Genomic DNA, 22,084 nt, shown 5'->3' with positions numbered 1-22,084 from the left:
AACAAACAAACAAACCCAAAACAAAAAATACAGGTGGCAGCCAGATTTGGGTGGAAAACCATAATTTGGTGATATGACTTAGCATAATGAATATGAGATTTATTCATATCATGTATCTATCAGTAGTTTGTTCTTTAGATTGTTGGTTATTACTCCATTGCATAGATATATGACAGTTTGTTTAGTCAGGTGAGTATGTTTGAGATTTTCCTGATTTTTGGCAATTATAAATAAAGCCACTGTAAACATGTTCCTACAGGTTTTTGTATTAATGTAGGTTTTCATTTCTCTTGAGTAATTATCTAGGAGAATTGCTAGGTTGTATGGTATGTGTATGTTTCCCTTTATAGTATCCAAAACTCCCAAACTGTTTTCCAAAATAGCTGTATCACGTTGTGTTTCTTCCAGCAATGTAAGAGGGTTCCAACTGTGTTGTATCCTCACCAGCACTGGTATTGTCTACTCTAAAACACTGTGAAGAATCTTGGAAACTAGAGTAAAGATATTTACCTTTAACTTAAATTAAGTTGGAAACTCTTGAAAGGTTTTACACTTGGAAATAATGTTAGTTGGGTTTAAAAATTATTACCTTAGCTGCAGTGTAGATAATGACTTGGAAGGAGACACAGCAAATGTATGAAGATCTGAAGGAGGATATCATATTAGTATAGGCCCCTCTACTTATAGGGGAAAGGGAAGACACCTTGACTGGAAAGATGGCAGTGAAGATTAAGTGATTAGATGTGAGAATTTTTTTTTGGAGGTGGAGTTGGTAGAACTCAGTGATTCATCAGATATGGGACTTGAGAGAGTGGTACACCCAACTACATGTATAATGGTACCTTCATGAGATGAGGAACATTGACAGGGAAAAAATGTATGGGGAGATAGTCATCAGTTCAGTTTTGAAATATATGCGCGATGTCTAAATGGAGGTACCAAGTAGGTAGTTTGATATCTGGCTCTGAAATAAGGGAACAAAATTGGAAGTCAGTGTGGTATAAAAGATATCTGACAGTATGGAGGTTGAGGAGATTCTCTAAAGAGAGTTTTTAGTGATCTGAGAATAGTGACGGGGGCGGATCCAAGAGGAACCTCAGTGTTCAATGTTAGGTAGAGGGATGTCCAAAGGAAAGTAGGAGGGAGTTGTTAAAAGGAGAGAGAGAGAGAGAGAGAGAGAGAGAGAGAGAGAGAGAGAGAGAGAATTTCAACTCATAAGATTGTCTCCCAGATGCCAAGGTGAGTGAACAGTTATGTGTGTGCTGAGATGACAAGTAAATCAGGGATAGAATGTGCTCATAAAATTTACTAGTAGAGCTATAGTGGACATTAGCCACTGGTAATGGTGGTGGTGCTCGTATGTATGTGAAAATCGATATTAGAATGAATTGAGGAGTGGGTAGGATGCGAGACAGTAGAAAAAGCAAGGGCATACAGGGCTTTTAAGAACTTTTAGATTGATTATTAGAAACGTGTGTTAAAAGATGTTTTTGATTGTTAAGATGAGACAAATTAGAACATGCTGGTGAGAAGGATGAGCAGGGGATGACGACAGAAAAATCAGTGTAGTCAATGCAATGACATACCCACAAGGCATGAGAGATACCCATCAATCAGATCTAGTAATCTTGCAGAAGTTCAGTTGAGTTTAATATTCATAGTTATCACCTGTGAACAGAGAAAAATATGGGGCTTTTAGCATTACCAAATTCTAATCAAGTATATCAAGATATATTGCATTAGAACTTGAATTTATTTTTTAAGTTTTTTTTAAAGTATTTCTAGGAAACTTACCAAACGGAAAATATCAGGAAAATTCTTTTGCTGTGTGAAAACGCACTGACAGTTTAGTCACTTGTCAGTCTCATGGCCCATTTGAAATCCTCAAATGAAAGACTCCCTCATCGGAATGGCCATAGCTCAGTGCTGTGTGTGTGTGTGTGTGTGTGTGTGTGTGTGTAAATTATTTTTCCTCATTAAATGATGGAAGGTATAGACCATGACTAAAAGTTATTTTAGTCTCCACAGCACCTAGCAGTTACATTTATTTAGTTTGTTGCCTTAAATGTATGTAAATGTGAACACAGGGAAATGGTTTTTAGCAGGTAATTAGGATAAGTTATATACTAGTAAAGGAGAATATGATTTTGTGGCTTGGCATCAGAATTAATAGCTTGAAAATTATGGTACCTGATTATAAGCTTTTGTTTTTATGATTCTTAGTAAAATATGTTTTGAAAGTTCCCTTTTATATACTACTAAGGAATCAAACAACAATTCTTTGGTGGTGGTACTTTATAGTTGACCAATTACTTTCATGTTACTGTACATTCAGGTGGAGGGTAACTCAGAGAGGAAGAGAGACATCATAGGACATTATCCCATTCTACAGGGGAAGAAACCAAGGTCCAGAGAGTTCATGGGTCAAAAGTCACATTACTAGTAAACAAGAGTGCTAAGATCTAAAGTAGGACCTGCTGACCCAACTCTAGATTTCTTTCAGCATACTCTATGGCGTCTAGATTTATTTTTATAGCAATCCAATTGGCCTGATTATAATTAAATATGACCACAAGGAGGAGTTTGGTTTACTCTATTTAAATGAACAAAAATCACTTAGAACAATCTCTTCGTCAGCCATAGATCACCTTTTTCTTGAGCAAGCTGTGGCCTGTGGTTCTGGGAAAACACGGCATTATGGCTTGTCCAGATGCTGTGATTTAAAGAAAAGAATACAGAAATGATATATCTGTGGGTAATGATCTCTCAGAGCCACGCTAGCCAGCACTGTTCATTATAGTGAATGAACCTCATGTTAGCATTTTGGGGGAAAAACAGATACTTACCTATTTTTCTAGGCCTTTGACTCTGACTTCTGAGAGCTATTTTTTTTTGTTTGTTTTTTTTAAAGGCCAGCATCATTTTGGATTTAGGATGATAAGTTACATTCTAATGAGAGAAGGTCATTATTCTTTAGGGGGACTACGGCTGGATTTAATTATATTATTGTTAGAACTTTCAAAAATCAAAACAGTGTATATTAAATGTATAAAATTTGTAATTTTATAGTAAAACACTTAATGGGCAAAGCTCTGACTACAATCTTTGAAAAATATCATTCCCGTTGGCCTTAGCTGATGATTTAAACTTGTGTTAAACAGATTCTTTTTAAACTTATAGACCCTCAAACTCTAGAATATATTTTCATCAGGGGAATTAAGGAATGAAGAGCACATACTTTTAAGAAATTGCAGAAAGTCATAAAGTGCTTTTTAAAACCTCCTCCTCTCAAAACTTGTTAATGTTATTTGAACGAATTGCTGCTACTGGATAAAAACATATCCTTATGTTCCCTATATATTGTCTTAGACAAGGTGTTTGGGAATTGCTGTACGGTGTGGGGAATAATTAAACTTGTTTGTATATGAAACCAAATCAAGCAGTTGAGAGGTGGAATCTGAAACCAAGTGTTCCATGGCTCAGTAGTTGTGACTCATGGGGAAAAAACACACCTAGATTTTAAGGACTTTTTTCTTCCCAAGATAGTTGGTGGTATAACTCCATGTGGCCTGTGGACTGAGGTCTAGCTCTGGTATTCCTTATCTCCTTGCAACTCTCTTTTAGCATGTTGTAAAATTTATTAAGTGAGCATTCCAGACGAACAACTGAAAACGGTCTCCTTTTGCATCAGATGACCCTGGCCTATGTTAAAGCAGCCGAGAACATTTCGGAACCAGTGAACAAGGATCCTCCTTCCCGAGAAGCTCAGATACTGACTTTGAGAAACACGCCTGAATTTGATGTCCTTGTCATTGGAGGAGGAGCGACAGGGTGTGGCTGTGCACTAGATGCTGTCACCAGAGGTAAGGCTGGTGTGGACGGACGTGACACAGATAAAGAAAGTTTCCACCTTTCTTGCCCAGTACACACACACACAGTCGGCCTCTATGCTGGCAGTCACGTTTCGGTTGCATTTACTAATTTTCCATCCTTTGTGAAGCACCTTCATATATTTTTTTGATGTAGGCAGTTGCACAGTTTTAAGATTAAATAGTACTGTTTTACATGGAAATGAATTTAAAAAGGAAAGTTTGTATTCCTGTGATTTTATGAGCTGATGTTCTTATAAATTTTTTAATACATAGTAAAGTAAATACATCTCTATGAAATCCTCCTATATAATAAAAGGCTAATATGCAAATCGATCGAATGGCAGAACGACCTGTCGCTATGATGCGCACTGACCGTAAGGGGGCAGACGCTCAACACAGGAGCTGTCCCCTGGTGGTCAGTGTGCTCCCACAGGGGGAGCACCGCTCAGCCACAAGCTGGGATCATGGCTGGCAAGCGATGGTGGTGGGAGCCTCCACGGCAGTGCTAAGGATGTCCAACTGCTGGCTTAGGCCCGTTCCCCACATCCCCCGAGGGCTCCTGGACTGCGCGAGGGCACAGGCTGGGCTGAGGGGATCCCCCGCCTCTGAGTGCATGAATTTCGTCCACTGGGCCTCTAGTAAGAAATATTTGTATATGATCTGAAATCACATTTATGTCAGTTAAGAGTAGAAAAGATTTATTAAAGTGAATTATTCTATTAAAATAACTTTTTGTTCCTGTATCTTTTAAAATAATTTCTTCTAGTGAAATAAGGACTGCAGTTTGGGAAACTCCAGTGTATGTGAATAAACTGTTGCTAATCTATTCTCTCTCAGTCACTCTATTAGTTAACATTAGGAAAGACATTAGAAAAATTCATTAAAAATGGAGACATGACCTTAGCCCAGGGGTGGGCAAACTTTTTGACTCGAGGGCCACAATGGGTTCTTAAACTGGACCGGAGGGCCTGAACAAAAGCATGGATGGAGTGTTTGTGTGAACTAATATAAATTCAAAGTAACATCATTACATAAAAGGGTACGGTCTTTTTTTTTTTTTTTTAGTTTTATTCATTTCAAACGGGCCGGATCCGGCCCGCGGGCCGTAGTTTGCCCACGGCTGCCTTAGCCGGTTTGACTCAGTGGATAGAGCTTCGGCCTTCGGACTGAAGGGTCCCAGGTTTGATTCCGGCCAAGGGCATGTGCCCAAGTTGCAGGCTTGATCCCCAGTAGGGGGCGTGCAGAAGACAGCCAATCAGTGATTCTCTCTCATCATTGATGTTTTTATCTCTCCCTCTCCCTTTCTCTCTGAAATCAATTTAAAAAAAAATATGGAAACATGACATGGAAAGAAAGGCATTTTGGTATGGAACACCAATGCTGTTACTTAAGATATATTTAATAGAATAATTTCTTTCCTCTGGTTATTAATGTGGAGTCACTCTCTCTCTCTCTCTCTCTCTCTCACACACACACTTGGGGCAAATTAGTTAATTTCTCTCAGGTTCCTTTCAAGTAAGGAAAAATACCTTCTGTAGATGATGTTGAGAGGATTAAATGTGTAGTCATGAAAATGACTTGAAAACAGTGCACTCGGGGGCGGGGGATCTCCTCAGCCCGGCCTGTGCCCTCTCGCTGTCTTTACATATATACAATACACATTATTTTTGATGTGAGCCAAGTACTAAATCAGCTATGAGAATACAGAATAAGAAGATGTGGCCTTGCCCTCAAGAAGCTTATAATCTATTAATATTTGCTGAACAAATACTTTTTTTCCTTTGAGCAGTGAAGGACAGTCAGTAGTGATCAGGACATTAACAAGTTAATGAATAGGTCAGCGGTTCTCAACCTGTGGGTCGCGACCCCTTTGGTGGTTGAACGACCCTTTCACAGGGGTCGCCTAAGACCATCCTGCATATCAGATATTTACATTATGATTCAGAACAGTAGCAACATTACAGTTATGAAGTAGCAACGAAAATAATTTTATGGTTGGGTCACAACATGAGGAACTGTATTTAAAGGGCCAGAAGGTTGAGAACCACTGGAATAGGTGATTGTGGATAGTGATAATTCTGGAGAGATAAGGGTTTCCAGAGTCTGAATGTTGACCAGACTTTTAATTTTTACAATTAGTAACAGCCAAGAAAGTGCTATACTTTTAATATCTCTTGGTATATTGACTGCTGTTTTTTTTCAATAATTGACTGAATGTGTTTTTGATATATGTGGAATTGTGATTTATAAAGGGGATGGATGAACCTTAGTTTGTATTTCTTTTTTTTTATGCTGGTAGCTCTCTGGGGGTAGCCTTTATAATTAAAATGTATAGAGATGTTGAACTTAATCTATATTTATCCTTTTACTACCATTCCTGATCATATCAGTGGCCCTCTGAAGTGTGAAATAGTCATGGGCATTTGGTTAATGAATTGTGCATTGTTGCTGTTCATTCATGGAATTTGCTCTTTTATTATATTTGATGCTTCACTTAACAACAAATTTTGCTTTCTCTGCATTTGATATGTTTTTACCAAATTATTCCTGATTGTATCCATTAATCTTTAGTCACATTTGACAAAAATAAATTACTGTGATCTTTTAAAGTTACCAGTAATAATTAGATTTTTCAGGACATCAAAGTTTTGGGGGAACACTAGATATCTAAGGGTTTGTATAAAAATGTTTGCACAAGCTTTTTGATAAAATACTATGCCCCAGTGCAATTTAGGTAATGGATAAACAAAAAGTACAAGGAAGAGAAAAAGTTATGAAGTCTTCATAATGAACATTTATTTGCATTCTTACCATCTGCATTTTTTTGGGAATCAATTTTCATTTGGAATATTATGTTATAAACGTAATTTGCACAGTCCTCACGTTCTCCTACAGGTCTCTAATTAGAAATTGTTTCACTGTTTGACACCTCTGTGTCCAGTTCCTGGGCAGAAGCACAGCCTTGAAGCCCAGTTGTGGGCACTTTGTCCCCAAAGAGAGCTGGAATGAGGGGAAGCTGACAAATATATTCACACTCCCAGCATTCTTCAAGTTGTTTTTATTCAGTTGTTCATGTTCTTTTATGTGACTTTACTTATGTATCAGAAATCACCTAGTACGGTTTTGGTTTAAAACCTGATTTATAAATGTAACCTATTCAAATTCCAGAGAAGACTGCTTTTCGCTGGAGGAAAACATTAATTATCGGTCGCTTGTTTAAAAATGTATGTATACTTTCAGTTTATGAGTGGGTCTAGCTAGCAATTTTGGAATTCTCACTACAGTTTCTTCAAGTTTAAGGCAGAACAGCACAGTGATTAAGGGCTCAGGTTGTAAACTTAGAATGAATTGGGATAAAATTTTGGTTTCATCCTTTACTAGCACCATGACTTTCCACAGGTGTCTTTTTAAAAAAATTTTTTTTGTAATTGATTTTGGAGAGGAAGGGTCAGGGAAAGAGAGAGAATCATCAATGATAAGAGAGAATCATTGATCGGCTGCCTCCTGCATGCCCCAGGCTGGGTATCGAGCCCGCAATCCTGGGCATGTGCCCTGACCTGGAATCGAACCGTGACCTCCTGGTTCATAGGTCCATGCTCAAATCTATGAGCCACGCCTGCTGGTCTCCTAACTGTACAGAGAACTCAGGTTTCTCAGACACAAATGAAGGAATGTAATAACACTCTTTTGCATAAGTAAAGGTTTATGAAAAGCAGGAGGTGTGTGCATTGCAGACAAAAGCAGGAAAGGGAGCGCCTTGGAAAATAGTGCATACAGGTTTCTACCCCTTTCCCCACTTCTACCTTCTCCCACCACGGGGGAAGAGAAATTCCTATTTCAGGACAGTAGAATTGCAGCAGGTGAAAGTTTTCTGGACACTGCTAATTAGACTAGATTGCAAGTTTCTACTAAAGTTAATGTGGAGATTTAATGTAATTTTAATTAATATAGTGATTTTCTTTGGCAGGAGTAGAGAAACTTGTGCTAAAGTGTATCTGGAAAAATAAGCCTATGAGACTTACTAGATTAATTTTGAAAAAGAATAATGATAAAGAAGATAGAGATCGGTCAGATATTAAAGTTCTTTTAAAGGAATAGAGGGATCAGTGAACAAAAGTAAGATTCTAAAATCAATCTAAATACATATAATTTAGAATATGGTAAAGACAACATTTCAGGTCTGTCATTACTAGTTATTAATAAGTGATGCTGGAGTATCTACTTCCCCAAACACACACACACACACACACACACACACACACACACACACACGCACACACACACCAGAAATGTAGCGGTAGCAGAGACCCAGAGCCGAGTAGTCAAGCCCCCACAGCCTGTCTTGCTGGGCTCTGGGGTTAGAAACAGGCAAAGGAATCCAAGATTTCTTTTATCATAATCCAAGATTATGTTTATCATAATCCATGTGGATCAAGGATTTAACAAAATACTATAAAACTATTATAAGAAAGTATATGCAATTTTTTTAAAAAAAATGGAGTAGGAAAGATGCTTTTAAGCAAGACACCAATAAAGACATTTTTCTTTTGGAAAATCCTGCTAAATTTAATTTCATAAATATAAAACTTTATCTATAGCAGAATTATAACAAACATGTGATAACGGGAAATATTTGTAACATCAAACAAGGTTTGTGCCATAATTATTTTCAACTTTTCTACATCTATTGCTTTAGTATGTTATGGTACACTGCATATACCTGGATTTTTATTCCAAATAGAGAGAATCTACCTTTTAAAGGTGAATTTGATCCATTTCCCTTTATTTGATTCCACATGCATTTATTTTGTATCTTGTTTTTTACTTTACTTTTTCCTCATCCTTTCCCTCTTTTGTATTAAAACAATGAGTATCACTTTCTGTTTCCAGACCTTCACCTCTTAGATAGAGTTGCTACCACCATCCAGGCCCATCAGAGACTTTCCCAGAACCAAAGTGAGGCTCCTGCTCCTCTGTTGCTCTGGGGCACCCTGCAGACCAGCTGGTGGTACAGGTGCTGCTCTCCGGCTGTCTGTCTTCCTGCCTCCTGGGCACAGCCCAGCTGATAGTGCACAGCCCAGACAGTGGTTAGGAGCCTTTCTTCAATCCTTGCATTCAAGTGCTAATCTGGCATCTTTACCTTTCCTTCCTGGGAGACTTCTATTCCTCTTACCCTTTAAGAACAGAAATCTTGGTTTCCTTTGCCTGTTTCTAACCCCAGAGCCAGCAAGACAGAGGCTGTGGGGGCTTGACTACTTGGCTCTGGGTCTCTGCTACCGCTACGTTTCTGGTCCATGGAGTGTTTATACATATAATTTTCTTTGTGTTTAGAAGAGTTCAAAGCTGGACTTAACAATGCAATATTGATCAAATTTCTATTTATACCAATATTTATAATAGCAAAAAATGGGTGCCTGGATTAATAAATTAGGTACATTCAGTTATTGAAAAGCATTTATAAGTACTTACAGGGAAAATGGCTAAACTATATTGTAAGTTGAAAAACAAGTTGTGAAAAACACACACCAAAAAACATGTTATGAAGAGTGAGTTTGTTAATTGTATTTGTGTTTAAAGCTAAGCAGTATACAAGTTGTATACTTTCATAAGCTTGGAAAGTTTCTAGTAAGATATAGGGGACACTTTTATAGTTAACTTTGGTTACCTCTGGGTTTTATAACTAGGAAGCCAGCGATGTATTATTCTCTCTTTGCGCGCTTCCGTATTATTTGGATATTCTTCCTCTCATTGAACATTGGCTGTTTTTATAATAAAACTAGAGGCCCCGTGCACAAAATTCATGTACAGATAGGGTCCGTAGACCTGGCCAGCCATCGGGGCCTTCCTTCCCTCAGCTCTTAGCTGCCGGCCAGGGCCTTCCTTCGTCCATCCCCTGGTGGTTAGCACACATCATAGTGAGCGGTCGAACTCCTGGTTGGTCAAACTCCTGAGGGGACAATTTGTATATTAGCCTTTTATTATATAGGAAAGTAAAAAGTAAAAGCAGCAATAGCAACTCCCTTATTTTCATGAAATTATATTATTACAATTAATGCTATGGCTTAATACATTTTTGAGCCTGCTGTGTTTTTAAGGAAAACAGAGTATGCTAATGATATGTTCTAACTTCACAAAGTATCTCCATTAATGGTTTATCTGTTTTCTAATATAAAAATAGAAATAGGTACTAAATAATCCAATATTATACAATTCTATAAAATGCTAACATTCACTATTAGAAAGTACTAGTCCAAAGCACAGGATTCTGATCAGGAGGATTAAAAAGCCAGGATTACTTTGCAGCTTTACAGGAGTGTTATTTTTTAGAGAAACTGATCCTTCATTTAAAATGTTTAGCCTTTGGGTTAGTCCTTTTTCTTATTAATGGCAATGACTTTTTGAAATACAAGGGTAAGTGCCCAAAGCTTTTCTGAAGATAGATAAACTCCCCTTTCCTTAAATAATATCATTTTTCTTTCATGGGATATGTGGCTTAATACCCGTTCTATAGTACCAATGTACAGAATGTATCAATTTTTAGATTTGTGTGTTATTACCTTGATGCCTGTGATGGTTATTTCATAGGGATTACTCTTTCCTTTCTATTGAAAAATAGCTAAAGTATGCCATATCTAAAATTTATTCTAGTGAATTAATTAAAGATGTGGAGTTTAAATGAAAATATAATCTTGCAGTTCTATCTGTGACATGAGGTAGGAAATAACCCAAAATTGAATAAGTAAATCATTGTAAATGTATAGTGTAATATTATCCACACATTAAAATGAAATAATAGGAAAATATTTATTGACATGGAGAGTTGTTTACACTAAATATTGTTAAATGAAAAACAAACAAAAAAAAGGAATACATCATATGATCCTAATTTGGAAAAATGTATGTATGTGATCATATACATGCATAAAAAATGTGAACATTTAAACACTCAAATGTCAACTGTGGTTGTCTCTGAGTGGTGTGATTACAGGAGAGTTTTATTTTGTTCTCCTTACTTTTTTGCATTTATTATATTGAGCATGTTTTTATGCATAATAAGATAATCAGTAAAAGGCATTAAAATATACTTCTGTTCTATTTTATGCTGTGAAAGTTAAATGTCGTATCATTCCTCCCCTTAGATGGTAATTATCCATCTATATTCATCCAACTCTCTTATTTTAAATTAAAAAAACTTTTTAAAATTTCAATTACAGTTGACATACAATATTATACTAGTTTTAGGTGTATAACCCTGATTAGACATTTATATAACTTATGAAGTGATCTATATAACTAGACTTATTGGGTTGATCACTTCATCCAGCTGTTTTATTTTTAATTTTTAATATATTTTTATTGATTTCAGAGAGGAAGGGAGAGGCAGAGAGAGATAGAAACATCAATGATGAGAGAGAATCATTGATCGGTTGCCTCCTGCATGCCCCACACTGTGGATTGTGCCCACAATCTGGGCAGATGCCCTGACCGGGAATTGAACCATGACCGGGAATTGAACCATGACCTCCTGGTTCAGGTCAATGCTCAACCACTGAGCTATACCGGTTGGCCACCCAACTGTCTTGATCTATGAATTGGTTTACTTGTAAGTACTTGGTAACTAGACCTTCTCATTGAAGTCTATAGGCAAAGCTATAAAGAGCTGTATTTAATTCACACCCCTGCCCCACACAGAAGATGGGCTGAAAGGTAGAGTTCAAGGTGGCTTTGTTCTTCTACTAGAGCTAATCCTTTTATTGTTTCACCTAAGAATTTCAGAGTAATTTTACTCCATTATTAATACTTCACCACTGTCATGAAATTCCTGAGAATATCTACTAAACGCAATCAGTAATAAAAACAAATAAAGCAATAATAGCATCGTAAATGTTCTGGTTCCTCTCAGCAGTGATAGAGCTTATTGATTTCCATAAAGAAGTAACATCTGAAAAGAAAAGAAACAAAAACTATTTCTTATAAAATCTTGAACTAGTTGAATGAATTACCTAAATGGAGGGAGGCCAGCCCTTCATTGCCAGCCATGTGGGGAGGCATTCTCTCTGCTCTGAAGGAAGGCCTTTGTGAGCTCCTCAAATACAGCCAGGAGTAGAGGCTTGAAGCCTGGGGACATTATTTCTGATGTCCTTCAAATCTGTTTTCCTTAAGAATACAAAATGTTAGCATTGATTGTCACTTAAAAATACTGTTCATTCTCTTTAAGATAAAACAGCACCCTCTTTTTACTTCCTTGCTTTATGCTTAATGTATCAGAAAACTAAACTCTTAATTTTAGATCAGTATTTTGTTTTTCTTCAGATCAATAATTTTTGAGGGGAGAAAAAATTTGCATTTTGAGAGGTGGAACAGAAAGGAACATCCTATATAATAAAAGCTTAGTATGCTAAGTGTCTGATTGTCCAGTCGTCCGTTAAACCAATCAAAGCGCAATATGCTAATGAATGCTAAGGCCGTTCAACCACTTGCTATGACCACCAGGGGGCAGATGCTCCAACCAGTAGGTTAGCTTGCTGCTGGGATCTGGCTGATTGGGACTGAGCAAGATGGGCTGGACATGCCCTGGAGCCCTCCTGTGGTCCCTCCCTGGCTGGCCAACCTCCTGCGTCCCTCCCCGGCCCCAATTATGCACTGGTGGGGTCCCTTAACCTGGCCTGCACCCTCTCTCAATCTGGGACTCCTTGGGGGATGTCGGAGAGCCAGTTTCGGCCAGATCTCACAGGCCATGCTGAGGGAGCCCACCGGTGCACAAATTCGTGCACTGGGCCTCTAGTGTTAGATAATGGTTAATCAGCTAAGGAATGTATTTTGAGAAACGGTTATAACTTCTAGTAATGTCTTGACTTTACATTGTCCCCCCCCTCCCCTTCTATCATTCTTGTCAACAAAGATAAGAAATTCAGAACATTTAGCATATAGCATCAGTTTAAATTTTTAAAATATTTCTTTTTCTAGACTATTTAGTTTTTTTGTGGTTCCGAAAAACTTTTGGTAATGCTTTTACATTACATTAATATATCAATGTAGCTACAATTTGATTTTTATGTTTTTTGCTCTGGAAGGAGCAGTACCATTTCTCACCAGGAATCCTGGTGGGTAGCTTGATGATATGACACTGGAAATAATGGGACAAGAAAAACAGCGTGGTTTGACAGAGAAGCCCATTTTAACTTTTGTTGGTATTCACTAGGGTTTCTCACATACGTACATGTGAATAACTTTTTAAAATGTCCAATACTTGCAAAAGCAGTTTTGAGGCTTTAAAGTGTTAGGTCTCACTTATCTATCCTGAAATATCTTCCTGAGATGGCTTGCTAATTCCTAGAGTAGTTCCCTGCCTCACACTGTCAGTTTGGGCAAGGAAAAAAAAAAAAGTATTCTGTTAACACAGGTCCATAAAATTCTCTCTTTCTATCCCGCTCCAATATCATCTTTAGCCCTGTAAGGCTGAAATCATCACCGCCCTGCTCCTGCTCTGGCGGGTCCCCCTAAATGCCCCCCTGCCTCCAGCTCTTCTCCTCCTCCAGCCCTGCCCTCCAGGCCCACTCTTAGAGAAATCTTTCTAGAACATTCATCTGATTTCTCAGCTTAAAACACTTTGGTGGTTCTCCTGATAGGCAGCACAGTAGCATTTCTCAAAAACAATATGAGAACCTCTGGAAGATTTTCAGTTTTATTCCTCTTTTTGTAATGATAAAAAAAAAAAAAAATCAGCAAGCACACCCTTATTCTTCCAAACGGATACCTGGTGACTGAGCACAGGATTCAAGTTCATGCTCATGTGAGAGAATCATTGATTGTCTGCCTCCTGCACGCCCCCTACTGGGGGTTTAGCCGGCAACCCGGGCATGTGCCCTGACCAGAATTCTAATTGTGACCTCCTGGTCCATAGGTCGATGCTCAACCATTGAGCCACACCAGCTGGGCTGATGCCAGATCTTGTACTTTCGAAGGAAGCATTTGCTTCTCAAACTGATCCATGCCTTTCAGCCATGTTCTCAGAGGCATTTCCTTTTGAGGAGACTGGGTATTACTTCACTTGTGAGACAGTGGCCCACAGGACAGGATCCTGCCCCAAAGTAGACGAAAGCCTCTACTCCTGGCTGTATTTGAGGAGCACACAAAGGCCTTCCTTCAGAGCAGAGAGAATGCCTCCCCACATGGCTGGCAATGAAGGGCTGGCCTCCCTCCATTTAGGTAATTCATTCAACTAGTTCAAGATTTTATGAGAAATAGTTTTTGTTTCTTTCTTTTCTTTTCAGACGTTACTTCTTTATGGAAATCAATAAGCTCTATCACTGCTGAGATGAACTAGAACATTTATGATACTATTATGCCTTTATTTGTGATAGGCCTTTTACCTCTCAGCGCCCCCCCCCCCCCCCCGCACACCGGGGCCTTCCCAAAGCCCCTTGAACCCTGCAACCCAGCCCCAGAGGGGGGAACAGGGGCTCCTACAAAAGGTGGGCCATTTTAAGGATCTGCCCCTTCTGTTGCGTAAGCTGATCTTGGCACCGAACCACTATACCCTCCCTCTCTTCTGCGACACACCCCTCTGTAGACTCAGCCTTTCTTGAACACCCATCCTCGGTATTTAAAAACTCCTGCCTTGGCTGTCGTTCTTGTTCTTAGAGGGAATTGCGCCATCAATAAACTACCCTAAAATGCAGTGGCTTGAAACCACATTTATTATCCCAGTTTCAGGGGGCCAGGCATCTGCGTGTGCCCTGGCCTGCCTCTGGCTCGGAGCCTCTCACAGGATGCAGTGCTTCCGAGCAAGTCACATGCTTGTTGGCAGGACCAGGGCCTCACAGGTTGTTGGCCCGAGGCCTCCATTCCTCATGACCTGCTGACTGGGGCGTCCTGCGGTTCCTTGACTCAACATGGGAGCTTGCTTCTTCTGAGCGAATAAAAAGGACAAGGAAAGTCAGTCTTTTGTAACTTAACACAGAAGTCACGTGCCATCGTGCTTGCTGTGCCCCACTCATTAGAAGCAAGGCACGAGGTCCAGCCCACACACCAGGGTGGGGGATTAGACATCAGAAAGTGGGCATTATGGGGCACTAAGATGCCCTCTACCACAGCCAGCAGGATGCCTTTGGGCAGGCCCACGGCGGGAGCCAGGGGCTGGCTTGGAGGCTGCTTGACCGTTCTCAGTCTTATGTCCCTGCCTCTCATGGTACGGGCGTGTCGGTGCCAAGACTGTGGTTCCGAGGTTGAAAGAGAGGTATATGTTATACAATCTGGCTCTTAAATGTCATTTGAAAGTCACATCCCCCCACCCCCCACCCCACCCCCAATCTGATCACAACTGAAGAGAAACAGTCTATTTTAGAGATGGAAAAACTCTGTGTTGGACTTACTAAGGCAAGGTGATATAGCTCACCAAGACAGTGCATTTGTAAGAGAATACAAATGTAATCTTGATTACACTACTCTGAGGCTTATGTCCTGAATTTACCTGCTAAGCCAGAGTAAGGTAAGAGTCCTCTGTATTTTCAAATGTGGTACCTATGAAATCCGGAGGCACTTTCTGCGCCTCTCTTCTTACTTGACACCTCAGTCCATGCCTAATTCATTTCTGGCATCATCCCTTAGCTCTAAGTTGGCACTAAGCTCTCAATATTCTTAAGTACTAATTTGATATAGTTTATTTTTTATTTTTTTATAATACACCCAGTACTACATTTACTAAACTCTGATAGGGTATTCATACTTGAGAATTTTACAGATCTTTCTCTGGCATAAATGCTTAAAAGAGGGACCTGGGTCTATGATACCTGTAATTTCTGTGTTATTTAGCTCCTTAGTTAGAGCATTAGCACTTTTTGCCCTTGGAATCAAAGTTCTCTTCTTTCCTCTCCACGGCTTCCAAATATTTTGTCCTTTTGAGTCAAGGGAATTGGCCTGATTTTATGATGACATTTGGGTACGATATTTAAACTGTTAAAAGTTATAAAAACGACCCTTTGGTATTAAATGTAATGAATGGCTCTGAATTGAATACATGCACAAGTTCTCTTATATGAGCTTTGTGAGCCCAAACTGCTCCAGTTACATATTCTCATTGTAATTGGATTCCATGACATTCTCTCATCCCCAAGAGTATGCCAGGCCATGAAAATTCCTCATGGCTGGGTGTTGATATATACTTTGGGTCTTTTGAAGTTTTGAATTTCATCTCTAACTAGCGTATGGGCCTCACAGTGCTGCTGTTCCTACCCAGTCCTGGAGATATAGGGGTGTCTCTGCAAGAAAACCAAACCAAACCAAACCAATTTAATCTCTAAGAGATTTGTTGCAGCCCTCACAGAAAGCGGGGGAGGGGGACGGCTTCTGGAACTGACCTTTCTTTGCCCAGCCTCACCTTTACCAAGACTATTGTCCTTCCTTGGGTTCATTTGTTCCGGCTTGTATTTTTCTTTGTAAGTCCACAATATTATGCTTGGATGTCTTACATGAGACCAGGAACTCCTCAAAATCAGGGGTTAATTTTCTTCTTCTTCTGTTGTGATAGCTTTGATCTCTTTTCCCATTTTATAACCTCTAAGACACCATTCTAGAAATAGGAGCCAGCACATATGAGGGCTAGTCTAGACTCATTGATGATGCATTAGAGTAGATTGGAGATGTGGGGCTGGACCATGTCTGGACTCCTGTAGTGAGGGAGGAATGGGAGTTCCAGAAGGACTTGTGAAAATGACTGAGTTAGCCTCCTGGGTAAAGATGGGTGCAGGCACTCCTTGGACCCTCTAAAAGCACCAGAGTTTGTTACTGCCATGAAATTGTACTGTAATATTTCCTAGTTGTGATTCATTCACCGTTTAATATGCTTCTAGTTCTGCTTTGACTTTTCCCCCAGGAAGAGACTAAAATCTCTTCATTATAATATAGACAGTGTACTGCACTTGGAATACAAATTTATCCATGTTCAGAGTAATTTTTCTTGTGATTGTCTCTACCCTGGAGAAGCGCCTTTAATGAATTACATACAAATTGTGTAATTTAAGAAGTTAATTTGGTTTTCTGGTTACACAGGACTAAAAACAGCCCTTGTAGAAAGAGATGATTTCTCATCGGGGACCAGCAGCAGAAGCACTAAATTGATCCATGGTGGTGTGAGATATCTTCAGAAGGCTATCATGAAGTTGGATATTGAGCAGGTAATTGTGTATGCTGGTTGTTAAACAAAAATTGCGACTATGCTTTTTTCTACCCAATTAAATCAGTTTTTTTTTTTAATGGCTCCTAACATTTCTTCCTGTTGGAAATACCTATTTAGTGTAGTCTGCTGGAATATCTTTCAGGAGAGGTGTGCCGGTTCTTTCCTGTGGTATTATGTTTATGGGCGATCGGGGGCTTTTTCTGCACAGGCATGTCAAAGTAGCAGATTTACAAAATCACTTTTGGAGGTGTTGCCTTTTAACAACAGTGATTTTTTTTTTCTTCTTTCTTTTTTTGTTTTTGTTTGCCAATAGCCACCAAATTGCTACTTCCCCAGAGTAATACAGGGGAAGTATTACTCTGTATTACTGTGCTGTAATACGGGGGTGGGGGTGGGAGGGTGGGGGTAATTAAATTGATCCTCTGAACTGAAACTGCAACCATACGTTAATCTTGTCGCTGACATATTCTGAAGGAAAGATGATCTGAGTCATGCTTTTCTTATGTCACACATTATTGTGTCCAGTCTGCCACCACTTGAAAACTGCCAAGGCAGTGTGGAAGATGACATTTCCCAGAGGGCTAAAAAAGAAAAAAAAAAAAAAAAAAAGCTGAACCCGGTATCTGTCTTCCGTACGGGAAAAACACAGCAGCACTAACTTGACATTGTCACTTGTGAATCTGTCCCTTTTCTTAGGTGTCTCTGCGACATCGTGATGGCTGCAAGGAAAAGAGCATAGGGTTTAGAATCAGATGGCTTGGCATGTGTTCCAGTTTACTTACTCAATTTTTAGGAGCCTCGGTATTCTCATTTGTGAAATTAGTATCATACTTGTAATGCTGGTTCTTCAGAGGGGTATAATAAGGACCAAAGGAATTAAGAGATAAGCTTTTTTGTAATAACCTATAAAATACTGTGCAACTCCTAAGCATCATCTCTGCTTGGGGTAGTGGAGGCCAGAAGGGGATGTGTAGCATGCATTTGAACAATCTGTTGTCTCTTACACGGGGAAATATGACAGGGGACTGAGAAAAGGGACAATATAGAGAATGCAAGATAAATTGTTATAATAATCTTGTAACTCCAGTCAGGAAAATATCTTACACCTGGGAGCTCTGACAGCATGTTTTTCTCCTATGCAAATACAGTTAAGGTTTCTAAAAAATCTCCTGGGTTGACAGCATGATGTATTATTAGAAATCTGATTAGGAGGGAGCTACCCTCGCTCAGAGGTAGAGAGGTTTCTGTGTATCAATCAGTTGGCGGGGTGTCTATTTGCCATTTGAAAATATTATGATCTGTTACTGCCAAACTAATTTTCTCTGTTTTGCTTTTCAGTATAGGATGGTAAAAGAAGCCCTTCACGAGCGCGCCAACCTACTAGAAATTGCTCCCCATTTATCAGCTCCGTTGCCTATAATGCTTCCAGTTTACAAGTAAGCATTTTGGTAGCATCTATACACATGTGCTTATCTGAGGTTAATAGAGAACAACACAGTTTTAATGGAAATATTCCCTCAGTTTGTATTTCTTAATGTGGTTTTAATTAGTCGCAATCTTTAATCATGCTCAGATACTTTCCTTTGTTGTATTTAAAAGTGTGGCTTTTCCTAAATCACTCCCTACTGACCAACCTCCAAAGGCTACATCTTGAAGGCAAAGGGAGCTGTGTTCTGTATTTATAATTAGTAATTTCTTACGGCAGTTTCTGGCAGGATATAGATTTGCTTTGAGGAACGTAAGAGGCCCATTTGAAGACTAAAATGCAGAGCTCCAAAGTATCCTGCTGCAAAATCTGAGCCTAGTATGTACCAACTCCAAACTTAAATCATTCTGGGTCATTTTCAATATGTGCATTAACCCAAACTTTGTTTACAAGTGTCAGATATTGCTGGCAGGCATGGCTCAGTGCCTGAGCATCGACCTCTGCACCAGGAGGTCTTGTTTCAACTCCTGGTCAGGGCACATGCCCGGGTTGCAGGCTCCATCCCCACTGTGGGGCGTGCAGGAGGCAGCCTATCAATGATTCTCTCTCATCATTGATGTTTCTGTCTTTTCCTTTCCCTTCCTCTCTGAAATCAATAAACAAAACATTTTTTAAAAAAGTGTCAGATTATAAATTATAAAACCCATTTTCCTGATATTGTTAAAGCTATTCATGAAGTTGCCTTAAATTAGAGTACAGGTAATATGAAGAAGTGGATTCTCTAACTTTGTTAGCCATGAGTGTTGTGGGGGGCCTAGAAACAGATTTTACAATTGTCCATATTTTGTCATAGATTGCTTAGGACACCTTAAGCCAGTGATTCCCCACCCTGGGGATCCATTAGCGTCACCCAGGCCCCTTCCTAGTTTAGCTAAATCAATCTCAAGACATGTGAAGCCTAGGCATCTGTATTTATTTTTGATGCTCTCCAGAGAATTCTAAAATGCAACGAGGTCAAGAACCATTGTCTTCCAGGTGATTCATTGGAAGGCTCACGGATTCATTCACTTACATAGTTCAGCTGGGCTGGTGTCAACAACAGCGGTGCGGTTCTGTTTCTTTCACAGTACACTTCTAGCCATATTTTGCTTTTCTTAAATGAAACGTATCTAAGAACTTAAAGCGACATTCTGTAATGTGATACACTGTCTCTAAAGAAACCTTTTCCCCTGTTTATGCTGTAGGTGGTGGCAGTTACCTTACTACTGGGTAGGAATCAAAATGTACGACCTGGTGGCAGGAAGTAACTGCCTGAAAAGCAGCTACATCCTCAGCAAATCGAGAGCCCTGGAGCATTTCCCAATGCTTCAGAAGGACAGGCTGGTAGGAGCAATTGTCTACTATGATGGTATGTGTTTCTTTTGTTTTGTTTTACAAGATACTTTACTCTCACTCATGACCCTTACAGTATATTGTTAATGAGATAGTTTTGCATTCTTAATTTTAATGTGAATCTTACACAACACACAAATAGACACACCATTTTCTCCAATACTAGCTAAAAACCTCCGCATTGTGTTTTGCTTTTCATATGTGTAATTTTGCATATTTCTTTTCTGCTTGGGTTTCTACTTTGTATCTTATGGTTGGTTTGGTCCATTTTCCCTCATTATGAATTTGGACCCCACCTTCATGTCATTTAATTGGTTATATGTTTGCCAGTGACTATATTACATGTAATGAATATATTACAATGTTGAAAGGAGCTGAGGATCTGTTAGGTTTTCTAGATGAAACCTCTATTTTCAAGGGGTTAGAAACCCAGAGAAAAATGCCCCCTGGGCTGAAATGGACAAGTTTGTAGTTTGCACAGGACACAATTCTTGAACATATAATTTATGATGAAGGTGGATGAACATTGCATTTATTAAACCAACCCCTCTGCTTTTATTGCTTATTTTATTGTTGTTGGATGTTTTCTAAAAGTGACATTATTTAGTATCCATTTGTGATGTGTTCAATGTTCATTTTGTGTGTGAGCAATATAATTTTGTATACTTTTATTTGAAGGAACTCACCACTTATATTTCCAGATGGACCACAATACAGCATAAAGTAAAACAGGAAAAGCCATTTGTGAAAATTTTTATAGTTTTAAAGGGTGTGTGGAATTAGCAAATAGTTCAAAGATGTTTATTTACAAGGAAATAACTGGATATAGATATTGTATATGTTCAAAAAGTCTTAGAAATTTTGACACAATAGGTTCTATAGCTCAGTGAGTTTTTTTAAATCTCCATTATGTGATGTTTGTATTTCATGTTAGGTATCTAAACTCTTAGTGTGAAATATATATATTTAGGAGGCTTTGATATTTATATTACTTCATATTATAGTATATCCTCAAGACCATCCTACCTCCCCCAAGTGTTAGGTTTCTGAATCTACTTAGCTGTCTGTTAGGCTTTCATGTGGAAATACAAAAAGTGTATGTGCAATGGGGACAAACTCAAGAAAATGTCCTAGGAGCAACATTAGGGAAATGTTAGGGTCCTAGACAAACATTAAAAGCTAGAAAATTCACAGTGCCCATCAGTATCTGAACATGACGGAGGGCAGGGGGCACTTATCTACACTTTTGGTACCCTTGATAGGATCTGTATGTTAAGGACAACCTTAACTGTGAATTTGCTTTCTCAGCATCGGACCCTAATGCTAGTCCATTGTAGTTTACTGGGTGATTACATTGAAGAGGGTTTGGTCCAGGAGGAGTAAGAAGGCATTCTACTCATCCTGACGTGGAAGTGTTGTATTCTTTGCCTCTTACTGCTAATCCCTCCTGCATAGTCCCTCTGGACTTGTTCATGTGAGGATGCTAACTACTTTTACTGTTTGCTTGGTTTTGTTTTTAATGTGTGCATATCTGAATCTCCTTAAGAGGATTCTTAGTGGATATCATATCTGATTTTGTGGCATCTTGTCTTATGTTGGCTTTAATATTTTTATGAATTATAAATTCTTTTTTAAAAATATTTTTATTGATTTCAGAAAGAAGGAGAGAGAGATAGAAACATCAGAGAATCATTGTTGGTTGCCTCCTGCAGTCTCCCTTCCCCTGCAAGGATTGAGCCAGAAACCTAGGCATGTGCCGGGACTGGGAATTGAAACGTGACCTCCTTCCTGGACCATGGGTTCAACCATTGAGCCACACTGGCCAGGCAAATGAATTATAGATTCTTAAAGGGAAATCTATTTCACACACGCAAAAAACAAACAAACACATGGCCCTATTAGAATCAAGGGGATCAAGAATTTCTTTAATTCAGAATTGGCTTTTATAGCTTGTTATAGGTTGCAAAATTGAGTTTAGCAAAGATTACCGAAAAATTTAAAGATCATTATGAAAATAATTTCGTGTTGACATTTGAAAATTTATTTTAAAATATTAAAGTCTTGAATAGAAAGGGTAAAAATAATTATATTCTAGTCCTTTGAAATAATTTTCTTTTAATCCTTGTTGAGAAATGATACAGGCCCAACTGTGTCACTCTTGAGGTAAGTTCAAACAAGAATGTGAACCAAAGTGTAGTTCTGTGGTTTCCCAGCTGT

General features: G+C 38.9%; 1 protein-coding gene across 1 annotated transcript in view; it reads left to right on the top strand.

The window, feature by feature from the left end:
* Positions 1-22,084, top strand: part of GPD2 (glycerol-3-phosphate dehydrogenase 2) — a 135,242-nt gene that overhangs the window by 53,325 nt on the left and 59,833 nt on the right. The window contains 4 exon segments of the mRNA XM_006091258.3: positions 3,692-3,863; positions 16,923-17,047; positions 18,388-18,485; positions 19,720-19,883. Coding sequence (XP_006091320.2) covers positions 3,692-3,863; positions 16,923-17,047; positions 18,388-18,485; positions 19,720-19,883 — 559 coding nt within the window.

The sequence above is a fragment of the Myotis lucifugus genome, unplaced genomic scaffold, assembly GCF_000147115.1.
Source record: "Myotis lucifugus unplaced genomic scaffold, Myoluc2.0 scaffold_89, whole genome shotgun sequence".
Lineage (NCBI taxonomy): Eukaryota > Metazoa > Chordata > Mammalia > Chiroptera > Vespertilionidae > Myotis > Myotis lucifugus.
This window is presented reverse-complemented; position numbering and strand designations above follow the sequence as displayed.